This window comes from Helicoverpa zea, chromosome 1 (assembly GCF_022581195.2).
Source record: "Helicoverpa zea isolate HzStark_Cry1AcR chromosome 1, ilHelZeax1.1, whole genome shotgun sequence".
Taxonomy (NCBI): Eukaryota; Metazoa; Arthropoda; class Insecta; order Lepidoptera; family Noctuidae; genus Helicoverpa; species Helicoverpa zea.
This window is the reverse complement of record NC_061452.1, coordinates 2,679,485-2,700,453: the sequence shown is the minus strand read 5'-3', so window position 1 is coordinate 2,700,453 and position 20,969 is coordinate 2,679,485. Positions and strand designations below refer to the sequence as shown.

At 36.7% G+C, this 20,969-nt stretch overlaps 3 protein-coding genes across 4 annotated transcripts in view; 1 reads left to right on the top strand and 2 right to left on the bottom strand.

Moving 5' to 3' along the window:
* The window catches only part of LOC124630305 (syndecan), a 275,530-nt gene that overhangs the window by 130,569 nt on the left and 123,992 nt on the right, over positions 1-20,969 (top strand). The gene's annotated exons all lie outside the window — the stretch shown is intronic.
* Positions 10,218-13,068, bottom strand: LOC124630299 (lipase 3-like). The gene is made up of 6 exons (XM_047164136.1): positions 12,788-13,068; positions 12,166-12,389; positions 11,875-12,024; positions 11,366-11,524; positions 10,725-11,086; positions 10,218-10,427 (listed from the first exon to the last, which is right to left on the bottom strand). The coding sequence occupies exons 1-6, from the start codon at positions 12,912-12,914 to the stop codon at positions 10,286-10,288; spliced, it is 1,164 nt and encodes a 387-aa protein (XP_047020092.1). The 5' UTR covers positions 12,915-13,068; the 3' UTR covers positions 10,218-10,285.
* Positions 16,173-20,288, bottom strand: LOC124630293 (lipase 3-like). The gene is made up of 7 exons (XM_047164122.1): positions 20,162-20,288; positions 19,545-19,746; positions 19,067-19,290; positions 18,748-18,897; positions 18,273-18,437; positions 16,767-17,128; positions 16,173-16,435 (listed from the first exon to the last, which is right to left on the bottom strand). The coding sequence occupies exons 1-7, from the start codon at positions 20,252-20,254 to the stop codon at positions 16,294-16,296; spliced, it is 1,338 nt and encodes a 445-aa protein (XP_047020078.1). The 5' UTR covers positions 20,255-20,288; the 3' UTR covers positions 16,173-16,293.

Genomic DNA, 20,969 nt, shown 5'->3' with positions numbered 1-20,969 from the left:
TGGATAACTACAGGTTTTTTCTAGTTGTGGACTATCGTTTTTCTTTGTTTTAGAACGTAGGTCAATGTGGTTTTGGTCTATGACGTCGTAACAAGCAAAAGTCTCCATATCATTTAATAAAATGGATAGATCACTTCTTCAAGACATTAATTGGTACAGTTTCTAATTTCAACTTAGTAACGAAGCCTTAAAATAGGATGTTATTCTAAATGCTGTAACCATAATCCAAACCTCACAAACTCATAAAACATAATTTCATTACAATTACCCTCAACAAAAAGTGAACAAAAAGACCTAACTTTAATTAACTGTAGCCGGACAAAATGTTGCCATTGCAGAAACAAATTAAGCCGGTCAGTTACACCTCGAAATTTTGTTGCTGCAACAATAGTCGTATTAAATCTGATACGCGAACAGTTGCAAGTGTGAGAATTGTCTCACTCGTCTCTAGAGGAAGTTATTCACAGTTATTTGCTGCTTTTTTTTTCATAAACTTTTTTTATAAGCAGAAAATTTTCGGGATCGTGTTTTAGGTATGAAATTGTCAATTAAAGCCTTTGTGCATCTGCTCACGTCAGTGCAAATGAATGGTTTATAGTTTGGTCATAATTTAACCTACTTCGATTTACCTTCTGTATTATTATTGAAAAGCTCAAATAACTCGCAAATCTTTATATTTCCCCGTACCTAAAGACTTTCAAAATGTAGTTAAAAGAAAGTGTTAACATATAATAAATCGTTTTACCGTGTAACGAAGCGAAAAATCCGGCCTGACGTCATTGTATCCTGCAACGTGTTACGCCACACGCTCCGAGGCGCGGAAAGTGTCAGCTGCTGAAAAATACCCATTGTTTCATCTTTGACGTACAACGTCATAATTATATTATTCTTTTGATATACAATTTGTATTTAAATTAACGATACATTCGAGTTCCGAATTGTATTACGCCTTTTGTTTTCGCAGAAGCTGCAATTTCGTAAGTGCTAAAGGTTACGCTGAATCGGATTGTGAATTATTGAACTTTACGCTTAATTTTTAATGGAGAACACTGAATGAATGCATGGCCGAAATTCTTGCAAATTGTTCTTACTGGCCAGTACTGCTTTAATTAAATCAAATAAGACTTTATTCTACTAATATAAAAGAGCCACAAAAACTTGCATAAGTTTCAAACACTTGTTACTTTAACAGGAGCGATACAAAATTCTAACTCGTGTTGCTTCTAACAGCTAGGGTACTCTGGCAAGGCGATAGAATCAAACTTTAGTCATTCACTTACTGCACAACGAGTAGTACCGGACCAGCTAAACTTAAGAAACAACTTAACTACAACCGTGTTAGAAAGACATGTGTATCTCTTGAAGTAAGATTAGTTACACCCTTACCTTTTGTTTAAGATTGCTTAATGACTTCATCATAAAATAACTATCGTGTTTGAGTGTTTCTTGTGAGATGACGGCAGATAGAAGGTATATGGAAGAAGAAGATATGCCGTGTCAACCCCAAACAAGATTGGGATAAGGGCAGCAGGATAATTCTGTACAGTTGTTCCAAATTTAGTGGAATGTGTGGTTGCCTTCATGTGTTAAGAAGATGCTTTTCATATTCTTTTCCTCCGTAATAAGTTTATTCTCAGTACCGTTTTCGGTGAGTCTAACAATAACTACATATCTAAACACAACAACTTCGACCTTTCCGGCACTATCGTAGTCACCTATGTTTCTAAGTTGCAATCGTGAAGAATTCTCGTGCACTAAAATAATGTATGTAAGAAATGTGTGAACATCCGCACGTCCTGAGCCCACCCACGCACGCACGCATGCATGCATGCACGAATGTAACGCGGATGTCAATGGCTTGTTATACGTTTACCATAATTATATGATTGGATGAATAAAGAATCATGTGCTTATTAAATGAGTCAGGAAATTGGTATCGTCTTAGACGTAACAAACGGTGAAGAGTTGGTTTCAACGCGCTAATCTCAAGAATCAAGGGATCGATTTGAAAAAGTATTTCAGTGTTAGATAGCCCATGTATCGAGGAAGGTATGGGCTACTTTATCCGCGTGTGCGGAGAAGTCCCATGGGATACGAGCAAAAACGTTAGCGGAGGCTAATTATTTTGTAATCAAAACAGCTCTCGAAATTCAAAACGATATAAGTAACATTTAATACAAGAGACACAAAACAAGACATGCTCATAAATGGGATGAAAATCACATTATCCAGAGAAATTATTATGATAAAAATTACACTTTAAACGACTGGAACCATTTCCTTCATTAGGACCGTGGTACCTTAACAGTGGCTGTTTATCCCCTTAATGCGCACGATAGCTACTAACATTTTAACACGACCAGACACGAAGACCCGCGGGTTCTGTGGCTTGCTACAATTTGTAAGGGCAGGATGGGTCTTAGTATTCTGGTCAAGCAACTTCTGTTGACACTCTTTAAGGCTCTATTATGACGCTGCCGCGGATCCGACGGACTAACGGTCTCCGATCTACCCAATATTTGCACCTCGGCTTGGCTTAGGAAATTTTGTTTGACTTGCAATTCTTCGGGAAGCCGCGAGTTTCGGAGTACTGAAGTAAGGTTGGGATGTAAATCCGGATAATAATTAATAAGATGTCGAAACATATTTTACTTTTTCCCAAAAAAAGCTTGGTAAAATTTGAAAAATGTGTTATGTCATAATAATAGAACGAGTTGAATTACAAATGACTTTATAGTGAAATCGAAAATATTTTTCGTAAGTTTAGAAATAACTTAATACATAACATCTATTAACGATAGAAATAGTCACTTAGAAAAACACATTAACAGTTGACTAGAAGATGAAACAGAACCAACTCATAAATACAGGGATAAAAGAGAGCTCCCATTCCGGTCATTACGTTTGACGCTGAAGCTGACCGGCAGAGCGTTGCGAATGCAATCACAGATGCGGTCACCGTCCATCCTCGAGGCATCCGGCGGGATCGTGTGCTGTGCTCAACCGTGGCACACTCGTTTGTCTATTCACTTGGAACAATACTGTTTGCCTTACTGCGAATACCTTCTGGCTTTTGCTGAGGATTTCGAATTGGGAATTTTTTGTGGAAGATAATTTTTTTATGAAGTGGTTTTGTGGTTTCTTAATAGGGAATCTTCTGCCAATTCTACAAGTTAGTCCGATGTCAAGCATATGAAGTAGATCTCCGTTATGTTGGCTCAGATTTACACAAGACAATTTTGCAGAGGTTAAAAACAATTCTGACAATTAAGTTTCAAGTTGCTTATCTTAGAGGCTTAAGTTAGACTTCTCTATTTACCTGTATACCTTTTTCACGTTCGAACGATATTCATCTGTTGATCGAAGGACAATCCCATTAACACTGAAATTAAGATTATGAATCCCTGTAATCATAACAAACCTTTTGACTTGTCTTTCTCCTATATGCATTTCCACACCCATTCAAAGCATAACACAATAAACATACGAGAAAAGAGCTTTTCCATTACGGTCATTATATTGGACGCTAGCAAAGCGTCCCGGAGCGTGGGGAATGCGCTGCGTTTGACCGCCGTCCTACGCTATTCGGATTGCTTTGGACATAGCCACTGAAGTCACTCGAGTGCCCAGCCACTTGGAACAATAATGTTTGCTTTACCGCGAGTGCGGGTATTGAATTCTGGGACGTGTTTTATTGTATTACAATTTTAAAGTTGAAATATTTTTTTTTAAGATGCGTTCAATAGTTGATCTTGTTCTATCTTATAAAATCGCTATTAAAAGAACCATAGCGTCCGAGAACGTCCTCCTTTTTGGGAAGTCGGTTGAAAAGACAGTTCATAGTTGAACCACGAATTTCCTCGTAATCGTGAATTCCAAATATGTAGATCAAAAGTTCAGTGTCCTAATCCTAGCCACTTATTACCTTTGTTATATTTTTTTCGTCCTTATGTCTTAAGTTAATTGTATTTTTTGTTTCAGGTACGTAAATCTAAAGTGCTTACCTACATTATAGTCGCCATTTTCCTTCTAAATGGTAAGTTTGTAATGTTCATTAAATTACAAGAAAAAAAAACAATATAGCCTTCGGGAAGAACATTATTTTACTGAATGATAATCCTAGTAAAAAAACAAGGCCAAAAGTAGATATTTTTGTTTCAGACAATTATGGCTTATGGCTTATAAGACATATTTTTTCTGGAAATATATAGCTGATTTATCTTACATTCTCGTTATTAGATACTAAATATAGTAAGAAACTATCTTGCTTATTTATTATTGGTTTTCTATATGAAGCTTCTTTGCACTTGTTCACACGTGAACAAAATAGCTCGTCGATAAAAATAGGAGTTGAATCATATTACTACTAACCTTCTGAAAGAAAAATATTCCTTCACAAATAATTGCTACGTTTAACTTGATACAATTTAAAAATATAATTTGCGTCTCTGAAATGTGAAATTCTCAATATTCTTTACAAAATAAAATACATTGATTCAATATCGTTTATATTAAAGTGAAAAATCACCTGCACTGAAGTGAAAAGAAAAAGTAAACATTTCATTATTTTGATTTCCGTTCAAAACGAAGAAATGGATCTATTCTTACCGAGACATTCATTTTTTTACCTTTATATTTCTTAGCGATTTGTTTATTCGGCAAGTTGGGGGATTTTGGACCTTATTGGGTTGTATTACGGTGTTTATTGGTTATGTGTGGGGAATTTCCATTTGAGCGGAGTTGGTTCAAGTCTGAAGGAGATATATGGCTTTTGAGAAGGCGAGAATTGACATAATATTGTCCTTTGAGGAACGACGAAGCGTTGCCGTGAATGGGTTTCTTTAAAGCGAAAATTTCTAAATGCCGTAAAATTCGGGCGTGGAACCCGGAGTTACGGGGCTTTTATCTAATATCCAATTTTTATAGTGGTTTGAGTTACTTTTGATCGTGAATCGATATGGTTGTGATATTATTTTATGATAGTATTTCTTGAAATGCTGACTGTTCTGTTTTTATTATGAGTAACTGAAAAAGATTTTTAATAAGAAAACTGACTTTATCCCTCTTATTATAAATCATCATCATCTTCCTGCCCTGTTCCCAAGTCATTTGGGGTCGGCGCAACATGTCTTTTTCTTCCATTCCTCTCTGTCAGACGTCATACTTACATCCACTCCTTTTTGCTTCATGTCTTCTTTCAGGCAATCAATCCATCTTTTCCTCGGTCTACCTCTGCCTCTCCATCCCTCCACATTCATACTTAGCACACTCTTTGTAGCATGCGTTTCACACCGTCTCATCACATGCCCATACCAGGACAAACGCTGACCTCTCATTTTCTCTGTCACTGGCGCTACTTTCAGGCTTCCTCTGATATACTCATTCCTCACTTTGTCCATTCTGGTAACACCACACATCCATCTCAACATTCTCATCTCTGCTACATGCACTCTTTTCTCATCCTTCTTTTTCAATGCCCAACACTCTGATCCATACAGGACGACAGGTCTTATGACGGTTTTGTAGATTTTGCCCTTCAGTTTGAGAGGCATCCGTGGGTCACAGATAGTGCTAGTTACCTGTCGCCACTTCATCCATCCAGAATTGATCCGATGCGTAACGTCCCTGTCCACCTCACCGTCACTTTGGACGAGTGAACCAAGGTACCGGAAGTCGGAGCAGGCTGGTAGGGGCATGCCGGCTAGGGTTATGGCCATGGGTCTTGATATACCGCCAAAATCGCAATGCAGATACTCAGTTTTGCTCTTGCTGACCTTTAACCCTACCGTCTCCAGTCTTAGCCGCCATGCTTCCAATCTGCTCTGATCAAATAAGTATCAAATAAGTATCGGCTTTTGTACTACCTTTAATCCAGCTTTAAGTACGACCTTGAAAAAACGTTATTACAAGCAGTTTATCGCAAGTCCTATTTAATTACTATCTGTAGTACAAAAGATAAACCATCGAGCCCCCTAGTTTAACTGTAGTACTTAGTCGACAAACGTCAAATTCCGGCATTATTTACTTTTGAGGTTATTTGTTTTGTGATGAAAAGAACGAAAGTGGATATAAATATGTGTGATTTGATTTGGAATACTTGGATGTGTTAGAATACTATTGAGAGTGTCCGGGGACCCAACAGAGTGCGTCATCGAGAAAATCTCTTCAAATTACCTGACGACAATTTTCGATATAAATATCGATTTACGTTTTTCGAAATAATACGAACAAGATTCGGAACAAGATTATGTGATTGTGTTTCCAACATGTATCAGTGCGTTTGACTGTATAAATAGACATCGGAATAAAATATAGTTTTCTACTTTTATGTTGTTTCCTTTTTTTGGTAATTTAATGCACACGATATACTGTGTACTTATAAGTTATTGTGCATTTAATTTTGAAGAGGTTCTAATTAGATGCACAACGTCTTATTTAATCATTTAAATCGGGATGAAAATCATCCAAGTTATTCCTAACCTAAAAACAAAACAACTCGGATACGCGCGCTGACATTCCGTTATACGCGCAAACTCGATAGTTGTTTAAAAGAAAATAATTGGATCATGTATATCGTTAAAAGATACTAGAAATATAAAATTACCTTTAAATAATAAAACGTAATATTTTCAACCGCATAGATATTTGTTTTATTATCATAGTTATTTATTTTTCATCAAAATGCAAGGAACGGCGCATAGAATTCGGAACGATTGAACGAATGATTTAAATATTTGTTGCTTATAATCTGTGGATATTATTTGAACCACAGACAAATCGAAGTACCAAACAGTCTTCTCTTAGTCTACGTTTTGTAATAAGGAAGTAAAGACTATCGTAAGTACCGTAACAAACCAAGACGTCTTCAGTCTGGTTTAAACCACTACTTGCGGCAGTTTTTATTATAAGAGGGTATGAGTCTTTGTCGATTTAACACAGAAATCCGAAGTTTTGAAACCCTATGTCTAGTTTCACATATTCACCATACCAACAATAAATTATAGCACTAAAATCCTCAGCTTACCAAAACCTACAGAAGAATTATATCCGAAACAAAACGGAATATTAATTTAAAGGTAAAATACTCGGTATATTTAATGCCGTCAACAGCAGCGATCATGACCCGATAGCAAATGTGTTGTGACCCAAATAACGAGGTATATTAGTGCTATGAATGTAGGGTGACTATGGGTTAGGATTTTGAAGGATATTTCCTGAAGGCTACTAACATGTTGTTGGTAAATTGCTGACTTTAAATGGTTACTTGATTAGAAAACTCAAAAGGAATTCTTAAAGGTTGTAGCCTAAACAGCTCACTTTTTGGAATGACCGAAATTCCCAAGAAGTTCAGTTAAAGGCTTGGAAGTAACTATGTGCTTGCTTGGGCATGAGGTATGACAATATGACAATTTTGCTTCGTTGTTTATTCATACCAAAAATTATAAAATTATAGACCTCTATTTACTTAAAGTACATATAAGTTGACCAATATATTTTACAAAACATTTATTTCGTATTTTTTTTCTAATCTAATTAGTCTGTCTAAAAAAATAAAACACACTTCATGGTCACCCTACACGAGGATTGCGAAAGAGCCCACTCGTTGCGGGGAATTAACGGTTACGTTCCCTTCAAAATATTTCAGTTTAATTTGCTGACGAATGTAGTTTATATTAAGTTTCATATTCTCAAATATTATTTCATACGGTTATTTTTCATCGAAGTACGATAGAAAGTGGAATCGTAGGTAAATGACGATGCTGAAAATATTTCTAACAGTAAATTCAACTTGTACTACAGTTTGTAACAAATACTCGTTTATTTGTTAAAAATACAACGTTGTTACAGTACAAGGCCCTTGCATGTGTTTTCATCAATTTATTTAATTTTATAGGAGTCAAAGGTAATATTTTATAGGTTACACCTGGATCCTATCTTGCACGGAATTGAAACTTAGTATTATACTCCTGTATGCAGTCATATATATCGACTGCAAGCAAGCAATACCTCCTATCTGACATTTTTGTTTCAAAAAACCAAAAAACTTGTATCTACTATAAACTACCTTTAGATTCAAAATAAAAACAAAAAACTTTATTAATCAATACTATGCTTAGAAAAAGAAAACTTGGATTTTCAGTATCTCATTATACCTTCCTCGGAATAAGGATTTTATTAAGTTTTATTGTTCCCCTTTAAAATCCACCCGGAGTCAGATAGGAGGTATTGCCTGCTTGCAGTCGATATTTCAATTTCAGTCGTGGTGGCCTAGTGGGCAAAGAACCAACCTCTCGAGTATGAGGGCGCGGGTTCGATTCCAGGTCAGGCAAGTACCAATGCAACTTTTCTAAGTTTGTATGTACTTTCTAAGTATATCTTAGACACCAATGACTGTGTTTCGGATGGCACGTTAAACTGTAGGTCCCGGCTGTCATTGAACATCCTTGGCAGTCGTTACGGGTAGTCAGAAGCCAGTAAGTCTGACACCAGTCTAACCAAGGGGTATCGGGTTGCCCGGGTAACTGGGTTGAGGAGGTCAGATAGGCAGTCGCTTCTTGTAAAGCACTGGTACTCAGCTGAACCCGGTTAGACTGGAAGCCGACCCCAACATAGTTGGGAAAAGGCTCGGAGGATGATGATGATATATTTCAATTTCAGGTTCAGATAGTAAGAGACATTCCTTTAAACAAATCAACGACCTCTCTAGATCCTTCACTAGCTATATGGATCCGGAACATAGTGAACGTCAAATGCATTATAATAGTAGTCAATTACATTGGACAGCATTGCCAAAAACCCTTAATCTCCATAGACTCCTAGTATTATGTCTGGAAAGAAGAAATGATGGAAAAATTTCCCTCGACCACATAGCTCTACATTAAAAGGTTTTGTTACAACTGTATTATTATACAATGCGCTATAGTTTTGCATACAAACTTAAAATATTCTAACTTAAAACATATCCACAAGTCATAAAGCCGATACCAACCCGGTATCAATCAAAACAAATAAATATATCATCGCAAAAATTGTGACAAATGTTTGTGGGCGGTTCGTGGTCGGCAATCATTAATATCTCTGACAAGGGTTCGTCAGTACCTAGTGATTTATTCCGTCCACTGTGATATGTAACGGGAGTCGAGAGTGTAAAATACAGGTCTTCGATATGGTGGCTGTCATTAGCTTTGTGACAGAAAGGTTGGTATTTGGGTGTTAGATTTTATTTTACTCTTGGGTTTTTCGGTGGTTTGGCATATGTAGATATACATATGTCGTGTATAATGCTTGCTTTTGTCTTTGCTTTTAGGTCTTTCTGTGGCCTATGTTTGCTTTGTGATTTTTGCTGAAGGTTTTTATCTTTAAATGCTGTTTCGTGATAGTTCTATAACTTCTAAATCATTTTCAAGATCGATCGATATTTTGATATTCTAATGATCATATCGTATGTCTCCAGTAAATGTAGCACTAACAAGCGCAAACACAAACCGCTAGTTGTCACGTATCTACTAATTACAGCATCCATCGAAGTATCAAGTGTGAACGATATTCCGATATAAATGACTAGCATACAGTATTACAGCACAGCATACTACAGACTAAATAGTTGGCTGACAGTCGACTCGAGGGTTTGCATTTTTTTTTAATTATTCTTTATTGCACTCTTAACAATAAATATACAACGAATAAAGACAGTTTATGTACTACTTCAATCGGTCAAACTTCAAGAAAAATTTTCAATCTGTCTGATGCCGACTAAATATCTGATGATTGTAACGTTTTTTCTACTATTCATCTCTATACTGATGTAGGAGCCCAAACAAACTAGCGGCCGACTAAAAGTTGGCAGTGTGTGGGTACTCTTTACCTCGAAACTAGGTGTGATGCCAAGTGCAACGTGTCATGTGGTCTGTCCTCATGTTAATGATGAGATCACGAGAAATTCTTCGAAGTGTGATGATGATGATGCACTTTTAATTTGTAGATTTGTTGGCTATCAAATGTAGATGCAAGTGATCCACATAGTATTTGACATGTTGAGACTCATGTAGGTACTTTTATTAATATTTTAGTTGCATTGTTTTGTAATTGCTGAATAAATGATTATTGGGAATACTAAGTGAGCAGATAAGAAATGTGAGACGATGTTTCACAAAGCTGAAAATGATGAAAAAAAGATTTAATTCTAGGTGAATTTATAAGTAAATAAATACAGCAGATTCTATCAAATCCTTTTACTATACATAGTATATACAAATATTTACAATAACACTTCTTCCTCATTGTATTACTTAAACATAACATACAGACTTAGGACTACCAAATATACATTAAGTACTATCGTGGATGCTGCACCAGTAACTTGGGTTGAGTTGTCTATAACTGGTGCAGCGGTTGCTACGGTTCCCTCAACGGGTCTCGCGGCGAGGCTGAAAAAAAAGGCAAACATATTAGGACCATCTTTAGTTATAATCTTTAATATGAGAAAGAAGAGAGAAAGTAAAGTGTGGTTAATTGATTCTTTCAAAGTAAGGTACAAATACATAGGGACAAAAGACGGGTATCACAAGTCGTTCGTGTCATAGTATTGTTACAAAGTAAACTTTATGCCTATGTTCAGCAGTGGACGTCCTATGGCTGAGATGATGATGAAGCTTTATGCAGATGCAGAGCAAGCAGTACATAAACTGAGAAATGTTCTATTAAAGATACATGTAGATACTAACTCAGCTTTTATAATCTCTTCAATAACATAATCCGTAACCAGTTCTTTAGCATCTAAAGCCTCTACATAATCTGTATGCAGAAAGCTATCCCTTGCTACCTTCCGCGCTTTAGCGTTTGGCATATCAGATACCATAGCTAGAGCATCTCTTTCATCTAACAAGTCATCGCTTAGAGAATAATGCATGGTGACTGGTGCTGTGATGAGACTCAAGTCATATATTGGTGGTGATGTTTCATTATATGCTGCTTGGTTCGCCTGTCTGCCGTGGTGGTATCTACGGAACTGCCTGTCTCTAATGTTTTGGCCGTAGTGAGCTACTTGTTTTAGTGCTGCCCCTGCTTGGTCATCTGGATTATTCCTCTGAAAGAAGTTTATTTGTTTGTTAGCCTGGTTTGAATTAATTCCCCGCTTAAGAAAATTTGGATGTATTTGAGGTATGAATATGGATCATTATCTACTCTTACAGTATACTCGTACATAAGTAGTATACATAAGTCTTCACGGAGAAACGGCATGACTTGTTTCGTATAATATCCCAGGTAGCTCAAGTGGCATTGTGAGAGGCCACACTCGGTGTACATGGAAATTGTGGGAATACACGGAAACTACAATAGGCTTGCATGATATGTAGGAACTTACCATAAGACTCCTCACACCGAAGAGTTCGCACATGTAGCTGTACTCTTCGCTGCCAACACATCTAGCGTTTGTTAACTCTCGTGAAGGCGTTATTCCTGGCACCATCTCTACAGAGTTCGGAGGGAACAGTTCCACTATACCATTGCGTAAGGCTTGAGACTGGAAAATATTAATCAGATATTAATGAAAGAACATCATAAAGATTTTTGAAGTATTAAGAAATTATAACCTGTACAGTTCATAAAACAGTTATAGAAGAAGATCACAATTGCACTTAGTCTTCTGTTTCAATATGGTGTTCTTACCACAAACTACGCTACACCTTATACACTTTTTCTAACCTAAAGTGGACTAGCTGTGCAGTTATCTTTTGTCACTACATCTCCCTTATGTCCTTTTGAGCCACTCCCTAGATCTTCAACCGGGGATAGAGAATAGTGTAATACCACAGCTAATAAGTAATCCTATGTAACAACATTTAAAATCTTCTATGGAGTAGAATTACTTACATAAATAATATCAGTCATCAACGCCGCTCTTCTTAGCTGTGCACCTGGAAAATGATTTTGATAACCAACTGCTGCTAGTAGATGAACTGATATGAGCTTATCATTGTACTCCGGTAACATGGACGCCATCACTAGGAATACTGTACCACCCTAGGAAAAAATAATAATTAAAGTAAATCTAACACTAACATTTTTTCAAATTGAACCCGTAGTTCCAGTAGTCTGAGATTAGCGCGATCAATCAAACAAACAATTTCTTCAGCTTTATGATTTAGGATAGATATAAAATACCTGAGAAGCGCCAATATAATGTAGCTTGTCCCTTCTGGTATACTGCAAAATATAGTCGATCATAGATGGCACATCATACAAGCCAATCTCTTCGAAGCTGAAATTAAAGAATTGGAACTTCTCCTCTTCATCGTCAGGGTCTAAGGAGACGTGGAACCGGGAGTTCTTGTTGCCGCGGGCATTGCCCATCCAGACGTCAAAGCCTGCATCTGCTAGGTTGTAAGCTGGAAAGAAATAGGTACTTAGTATTTTCATTTTAGACCCATGAGTCGATAAAGGTTCGCCATTCCTGCCATATGCTACGTTTCTATGGAAACGCATGCAATAGAATTGAATGGTAAAAATGTTTCTTTAAATAAAAACGCTTAAATAGAATTGTGTTAAGCTTGATACATATGAAGGTTGGGATCTCTCTCCGATCGTGTCAGAATGCCGTCCCATTGGGCTATGAAAGTTAAAAAATGGACAGTGCACCTGTGTCCTGCGCAGCTGGCTGATCTCCGTATATCAGAACAGCTGATTTGGCCGAAATAGACTTTGGATGTCTTTATTATTATTACTCAGAAGGGTTCTAGATTAACACAAGTTTCAGACGAAGTGTTATAAAACTTGAAGCATTTACCAAAACTATACTCTGGTCCCAATAGTATGAATCCCTGGGAAGCGCCCATCAAACCATGCATGACAAAGACCACCGGTCTGTCATCTGAAGTGCTGTTTGCATTTCTACCATAAGGTATCCTGTGCATCTCCAGTATATAGCCATCTGGTGTGGTGACATGGTGGGTCTCTGGTTGGTAACCATCGAATTTTATCAATTCGACCTGCAAAGACAGAGGATGAAGGTTTTTAATTTTTGCATTCTAGAACGTTTTTTTTACTTACATGGTTATTTGTTTCTTTTTTACCTATGCTTTTAACTCACTTTATTTTAGAAACTTATGAAACAGTTATAGGACAGACGACCTTATAAAGGTCGCCGGAAGACGCTGGACGCAGGTCGCCTCCAATAGGTATCTGTGGAGATCTAAGGGGGAGGCCTATGTTCAGCAGTGGACGTCCTATGGCTGAAATGATAATGATGATAAAACAGTTACGGCTATGTTCATGAAACATACATAAATATGTACATGTGCATTATTACCTGAGCAGTTATTGCAATCAATGGATAAAATGAAATGGTTGAATTGAATGTAATGGATTTGGCTGAAACAAAGCTTGCAATACCAGCCGAGGCTTTAGATTCGGGTAGAAGAAGTCGTTCTAGGACCAAGAGCTAGTAGGTATACTCACAGTTTCGTAAATAGAAAATCTTGACCTCACGTCACCATCGGAGGACACTACTGCACACAATACGACTCCGAGGAAAAGTTTACCTAACACCATTTTTAATAATAAAAATTAACTACCAAAGATTTTACTCACTTACTCATATTTATACTCTTTTTCTTATCTTTACAATAGTTACTATTTAATTAGAACGGATGTGATTATAATTGATGTAATTGTCATATCGTTTTATGATGGTCTTAAGTTTTGATCCATGGTCAAGGGGTGATCTACAGTGTGTGTTTATAATCTCCAGTTTAATATTTTATTAATAATCAAAAATGATATTTTTTCCTCAAAAGACTGATGCTTAAATAAGTTTTTACAAATATTGCATATATGATATAAAACTAGATTTTTGCAAAAAAACGTAATTTTCAATTGAAGCTATTTTCTTTCCACAATATATTAAAAAAAAAAAACAATTAGATATTGAGTTTTTTCAAATATTTATTCCAGCGATACATAGATTACCGTATTTCGATGATAATTTTACATTATTACTCACACACACTGTATATTAGTTGTACGTACTTAGTTTGCGGGTACTTCTGCAATTTAATATTTTTTATTTTATAATTCCTTATCGTTCCTTGACATTGATTATAATACCTACGCTGTTGTGGAATTAACGCAATCCATCGATTTCAGCTCAGTAGTGCATCTGTTTTCGGTATGAGTAGTTTTACGTTTATTATTTATTTTATTTTTTATTTATTCAAGATACTCATGATGCAGGGCTTTCTAGTGAAGATTCGCGATCTGAACTGCGACTCATCTTTATTAGAACCACAAGCTAGTATGACAGGTAATATTAATCCTTATTTTAACACTAGAATGACCTTTAACTGTATAGGACGCTTCCAACAAAGTGAACGTTCTAGCGTGGTTAACGAATGGTGATTCTAATTATTCCGTCTTTTAGACAAATTAAACAACACGTATCAAATATTTTCTTAATACATAACGATACGTAGTTTTCTTTTTGTAAGTGGCTTGTGACATCACGTTGTAAAGTGACGTCGCAAAATCGTTTTATATCTTCATTCGTATTCGTATCCGGGAGAAAATAAAAAATATGTGTCCAGATTTTATTCCCAGGACCTATTCCTCTTTCTAAAAAGTCGTGGTGGCCTAGTGGGCAAAGAACCAACCTCGAGTATGAGGACGCGGGTTCAATTCCAGGTCAGGCAAGTACCAATGCAACTTTTCTAAGCTTGTATGTACTTTCTAAGTATATCTTAGACACCAATGACTGTTTCGGATGGCACATTAAACTGCAGGTCCCGGCTGTCATTGAACATCCTTGGCAGTCGTTACGGGTAGTCAGAAGCCAGTAAATCTGACACCAGTCTAACCAAGGGATATTGGGTTGCCCGGGCAACTGGGTTGAGAGGGTCAGATAGGGCAGTCGCTCCTTGTAAAGCACTGTACTCAGCTACATCCGGTTAGACTGGAAACTGACCCCAACATAGTTGGGAAAAAGGCTCGGAAGATGATGATGACCTATTCCTTTTTTCATTCGACAGGCCTCAGTTGTTTTATGTTGTTTGCATTGTGTTATAATTGTAATTGGTCATAGATCTGCTGCATCTTGCTTACTATGAAAAAACGCGAGATAACGGCTTACCTACATAAAATAAACAATTTGTATCAACCACAAAAAAGGCCTTCACAAACGCACCTCCAAAATATTACCCGAAAACCAAAATCAACATACACTTTGATCATATCAAGCTTCATCCTCAATGTTCAATTTTCTCCCTACTCCGGAACCTTCTGGTGTACCGCTATTTATTCCTAGACTCCGATAAGCAAATATTTTACGTATCTCCTTTGCTCCTTATCACTACATGGGGAGGCTAATTTCCTTTCACCATCTTCCTCACGCCATTATCTGGTATCACAAATCTAAATTATGGTGTGGGTTTGAAAAATTCTTGCTGTGTTTACTTTGGAAAAATGTTGTGCCTGCTTGTAGATTATTATATACTTACTGTTCTCCGTAGTTTTATCCGCGTCTCGAGGGAAATACCTCCCACAGGCAAATAAATAGTAGCCTCTATCCTTTCAGGCTCTAGCTAGATTCTTTATATGCCAAACACATTTAAATTGGTTTTGTAATTTTAGTGTGAAGGCGAGACAGATGGACGGAAAAGCTGACAGAGATACCTAATTTCTTATTTACTATAGTAGTAAGGATTAAAATTAATATCTAACTGGCCATAGAACAGCTTTTACCCAAGTCATTGTAATGTCAATTAGTTCGGTCAGTTATTTTTATCGACGAATCTATTCAGTTCCGCAAGATAAATAGTCTTAGTTACGCTTACTCCATACATTTCTTTTTACAGTCTTGTTTACTAGTTCTCTCTTTACTGTTATAGTTGATGTTGCTGCAGTAACACTTTCGTTTATGACGTTATGCTCTAACTCTCTTTGCGAAACCATTTTGTTATGATTTGTGTCTATTTCTATTGCTTTGTTATCAAATCATCTACCTAGCGGTGTTAAAACATTTTGTCTATTTTATTTTTATCTTCTTCAAATACTTTAGATACAAACCTCTCAAGCAAGCATGTATCGTTTTGTGACTTATGTATATACAAAGCCGCGATTAAACGCAGTAAGTAAGATACAGTTCAAGTTGGGGTAGAACCAGAAATAAAAGAAAGATGTAACGCTATCTGAATTTGCAAGTAGTTTAATAAATGCGCCTCATATTTTAGTATGTAATCAAGTCCGTTTATTATCATTACCATAACCTAATATTTACAGTACCATTTCCTCTTAATTCTATTACTTAAACATAACATATAGGCTAAGGACGATCAAATGTACATTAAGTACTATGGTGGCTGCTGCACCAGTAACTTGGGTTGTGTTGTCTATAACTGGTGCAGAGGTAACAACGGTTTCTTCAACGGGTCTCGCTGCGAGGCTGAAAGAAATAGTAGAAATATTAGACTTTTCCTTAGTAAAAATCTCTTACGATTCTTCGCAAGATGTATTTAAATATAACGGAAAAAAATGTAAAAGTCAAGATGGCTGGAGAGAATGTCACTTGTGAGTAAATAAAGTATGGAAGAAGAAAACATGCTGCGCTAACCCCAAATAAAATTTGGATAAGGGAAAGATGATGCTGGGAAAAATATAGTAACAACTAAGACAATTCGCAAAGGGTAAAGTACACGTTAGAGGAGATCTAGGTGTAAGAGTTCTGACAAAATGGGCTTATATTTAGACAAATTCAAGTAAACACGAATACTTACTCAGCCCTAATAATATCTTCAATAATATAATCCGTAACGAGCTCTTTAGCATCCAAAGCGATGACATAATCTGAGTGTAGAAAGCTATCCCTTGCTACTTTTCGTGCTATCGCATTTGGCATATCAGCTACCATAGCTAGGACATCTCTTTCATCTAGCAAGTCATCACTTAGAGAATAATGCATGGTGACTGGAGATGTGATCAGACTCAAGTCATATATCGGTGGTGTTGTGTCATTGTAAGCTGCTTGATTCGCTTGTCTGCCCTGGTGGAATCTACGGAACTTCTTGTCTCTAATGTTTTGGCCGTAGTGAGCGATTTGTTTTAGAGCTGCCCCAGCTTGGTCGTTTGGATTGTTCCTCTGAAACATGGTTGTGTAAGTTAGACTGGGTGATTTTAGAGAATTAAGGGATTAGAATATATGAGTGAGAATGTTTAAAATATTTCAAAAAGGACATTTTAAGGACTTAGGAAGCAAGGATTGTGTAAAAATGTATTTTACCTTACAGAACACTAATGAAAGTAACTAAGTAGTAAGAACTAATTAACTGGTAAATCGCGAGCAATACAAACCAAAAGCGTGCACAATCATGCGAAAAAGTGCGGACATTAATATTTCATGCGCAGATTAATTATTCTATGAATGAGTAAACGTGTCTTCGTACTATATGGCCTTAATATACATAAGTATTTATGAATGTCAATGTACCTTTACATAAGTATGTTTGTTTGCATGTTTATTCAATCGTGGAGTTTTAATAATTCGTCATTCATTGCACAATGAGATGTAATATTATCTTTGGTTTAAATGATGGAGCTGGAATCTGGCGTTATTAATTATTCCGTTTATGTTCGGTTCGTTGTAAAATATTCATAATCTCATCATTTTGATTATTGACTTCTCAATAAATCACTCCATGCCTACTGCAGTACATTGCATAGTTGTCGTATGCATTTTTTTATTAATTTTATATGTAGTTGTGCAAACTGCCAACGTGTTATTTATGCAAATTCCACGTTTGTTCTTGTTTATTGCGATGATAAATAACTACATATTTATGGTTACAATTACCATATACATTTCGTTGTAGATAACAAACAATAACGTTAATATTATCTGATATTTTGCGATTCTACTAGTCATGTCTTTAGTATAGGTACATTATATGAACTTTGGAATGTTTATTCAAAGTTCAATAGTTTTGAAAATAACCTTAAAATTAACTGCAACTTTCTTTTATTGAAGACTAGATCCGGCTGTGCGTGTGTGGGGCTTGGGTAGTATTGCGAATGGACATAGGGACAGACGTAGTGGTTTACTTTATTTTACAATATGACGTGAAAATTATTGAGCACTTAATTTCTCACGTAGGTATTTACGTGCTAATAAAGGACTATGAACCATAGTATCAGATCAGATGGAGTACGATGTTTAGGATTTCTGATGATGAACCCGGAAATCTCATATGTATAAGTGTGTCAAGTACAGTTAAATGGATATTTACCATAATACTTCTAACACCGAAGAGTTCGCACATGTAGCTGTACTCCACGCTGCCAACACATCTGGCATCTGATGATAACTCTCGTGTGGGAAATATACCTCCTGGTATCATGTCTACGGAATCTGGAGGAAACAGTTCCACTATACCACTGCGTAAGGCTTGAGACTGGAAAATATTAATAAAACATCTTCCTAAGTATAAGTAGTACTTAGTTGTGTATAAAGAATGGCATCAATTGCACTCAGCCTACTGTTTCAGTGTCTGGTCTTTATTGGTAGACTTCGCTATGGAAAGTGGACCATGGCGAGAATGAAGTTAGCTTGCTTGGTGTGAAGTAAGTGCTTTAAGATTGACTAAGCAACCAAAAAGTTATCTCCAAATTCACCAAAAAAGGCCGTAGTGTACTTCCCAGTAATACATTATCGATGTAAAATTGAATTCACTCAACACTAAAAGGAGTAGAAAAAATACTTACATAAATAATATCAGTCATCAAAGCCATCCTGCTCAACTGTGTATCAGGGAAGTAGTGTTGGTAGCCAACTCCTGCCAGGAGGTGGGTGGATATCAGCTTCTCATTGTACTCCGGTCGCATGGTCGCCATTACTAGGAATACTGTACCACCCTGTTAATAAATACATAATTATAACTTCAGATTGTTTTTTGGTGTAGTGGTTGAGGAATCTATGAAAAATTGCAATACGTGGCCGCATCTGGGCATGTATAATGTCTATCTACAGGCACAGGAGTTCCTAGTGTAGAGCAAAGCTTATTTAAATATGTTAGATAGGTACCTGAGAATGTCCAATATAATGTAGCTTGTCCCTCCTGGTGTATTGCAGAACATAGTCGATCATAGATGTCAAATCGTACATGCCGATCTCTTCGAAGCTGAAATCGAAGAATTGGAACTTCTCCTCTTCATCGTCAGGGTCTAAGGACACGTGGAACCGGGAGTTCTTGTTGCCTCGGGCATTGCCCATCCAGACGTCAAAGCCTGCATCTGCTAAGTTATATGCTGGAAAAATGATGTTGGAGAATCTTAATTTAAACTTTAGCACGCTGTATGTATAAAGAAGTCCAGAAATGGAGGCTAAGTGATTTTAATTCTTAGCAGCATGTGAATTTTAATGGCATTTGCAATTCTACTTCTTCTATCCCAAAAACTTAAAATAAAAAATTGGGAATAGCTTGGATGTTGGTTTTATTCTTTCGTTTATTTGACCAACGCTTCCAGCTCAGCAATAAGGAAGGGTAATTTTGAACACTTACCAAAACTGTTTTCAGGTCCCATTAGTATGAATGCCTGCGAAGCACCCATCAGACCATGCATAACAAAGACCACCGGTCTATTGTCTGAAGCATCCTTTCCATCTCTGCCATAAGGTATCCTGTGCATCTCCAGGATATAGCCGTCGGGTGTGGTCACATGGTGGGTCTCTGGTTCGTAGCCATCTGATTTTATCCATTCGATCTGTGAAGACATAATTGAAATTTCAGTTTTCTTTTAATGTTAACTTTCTTGCATCGTCGTTGTAGCCCAAAAGGCGTCCATTGCTGGACAAAGGCCTCCCCACGGCTCGCCACTTTCTCTTTCTTCTGCAACCGATATCCACTACTTGCTGGTGACCTTGGCCAGATCATCCCTCCATCTAGTTGGGGGCCTGACCACGCATCGTCTTCCGGGTCTCGGTTGCAACCCAAGAACTTTCGCACATGTTTGTCTATAATTTGCAGCATAGAACTATTTCTCTTACATTATATCAGCATAAGCAGTTACTACAATCAATTCAACCTTTGTCTTAAAGATCAATCAGTTTTTCCTTAAAATAACTAAACATTAACCGATATTAATACTAGTTTAAATCAGTGAGTGTTTTGTAACTCACAGTTTGGTAGATTGAAAATGGTGGCCACACATCGCCATCGGAAGCCACCACTACACACAACACGATTCCTAAGAAAAGTCTACCTAACACCATTTTAAATATGTATAGCAATTGACTACCAAGAGATTTTCCTCAGTCGCTTATATTTATACTCTATTTCTTATCAAGTTTTACAATAGGTACTATTTAATTAGAACCTACACATTTATTTATTGATGTAATTGTCATATTTATCAATTTATGATGGTTGTATCTTTGATCCACGTACTGGTCAAGAGGTAATCTATATTATCTAGATTTGGCGGAAAATTCTGCGATTTAATTGTAATTTTTGTTTCTATGATTCTTTATCTATTATGTATTGACGTTGATAATCTGTCGGCACTTTTGGTGTAAGCTAACTGTCGCATCGCTACGTTGGATTTGTTTGATGGATCGATTCCAGCACAGCCTGTGGTTTTTGGTATGTGTAGTTTTACATTTTCTATAGAGATCCTCCTGATATTTTCTAGTGTATATCTTGGCTCTGAACTCTTGCTCAATCCATATTATACCTATTTGAAACGCTATATTATATACAACGACCTTCCACAAGATTATCTATGAACGTTGTATAAGGGGTAATAATTAGCGTTTATGCTAAACGAGCGAATCCTCAACTTATCTCTACCTCTAAAATTATTTTATGAGAACAATGAAGGAGTGCTCGTCATTTGTTAACATTTGCTAGGAAACACAATGTTTAAATACTGGAAAAGAATGTTCGCCTTTAGCGCAAAATCTTTGTTCGTTTGTTCTAAACGCAGCC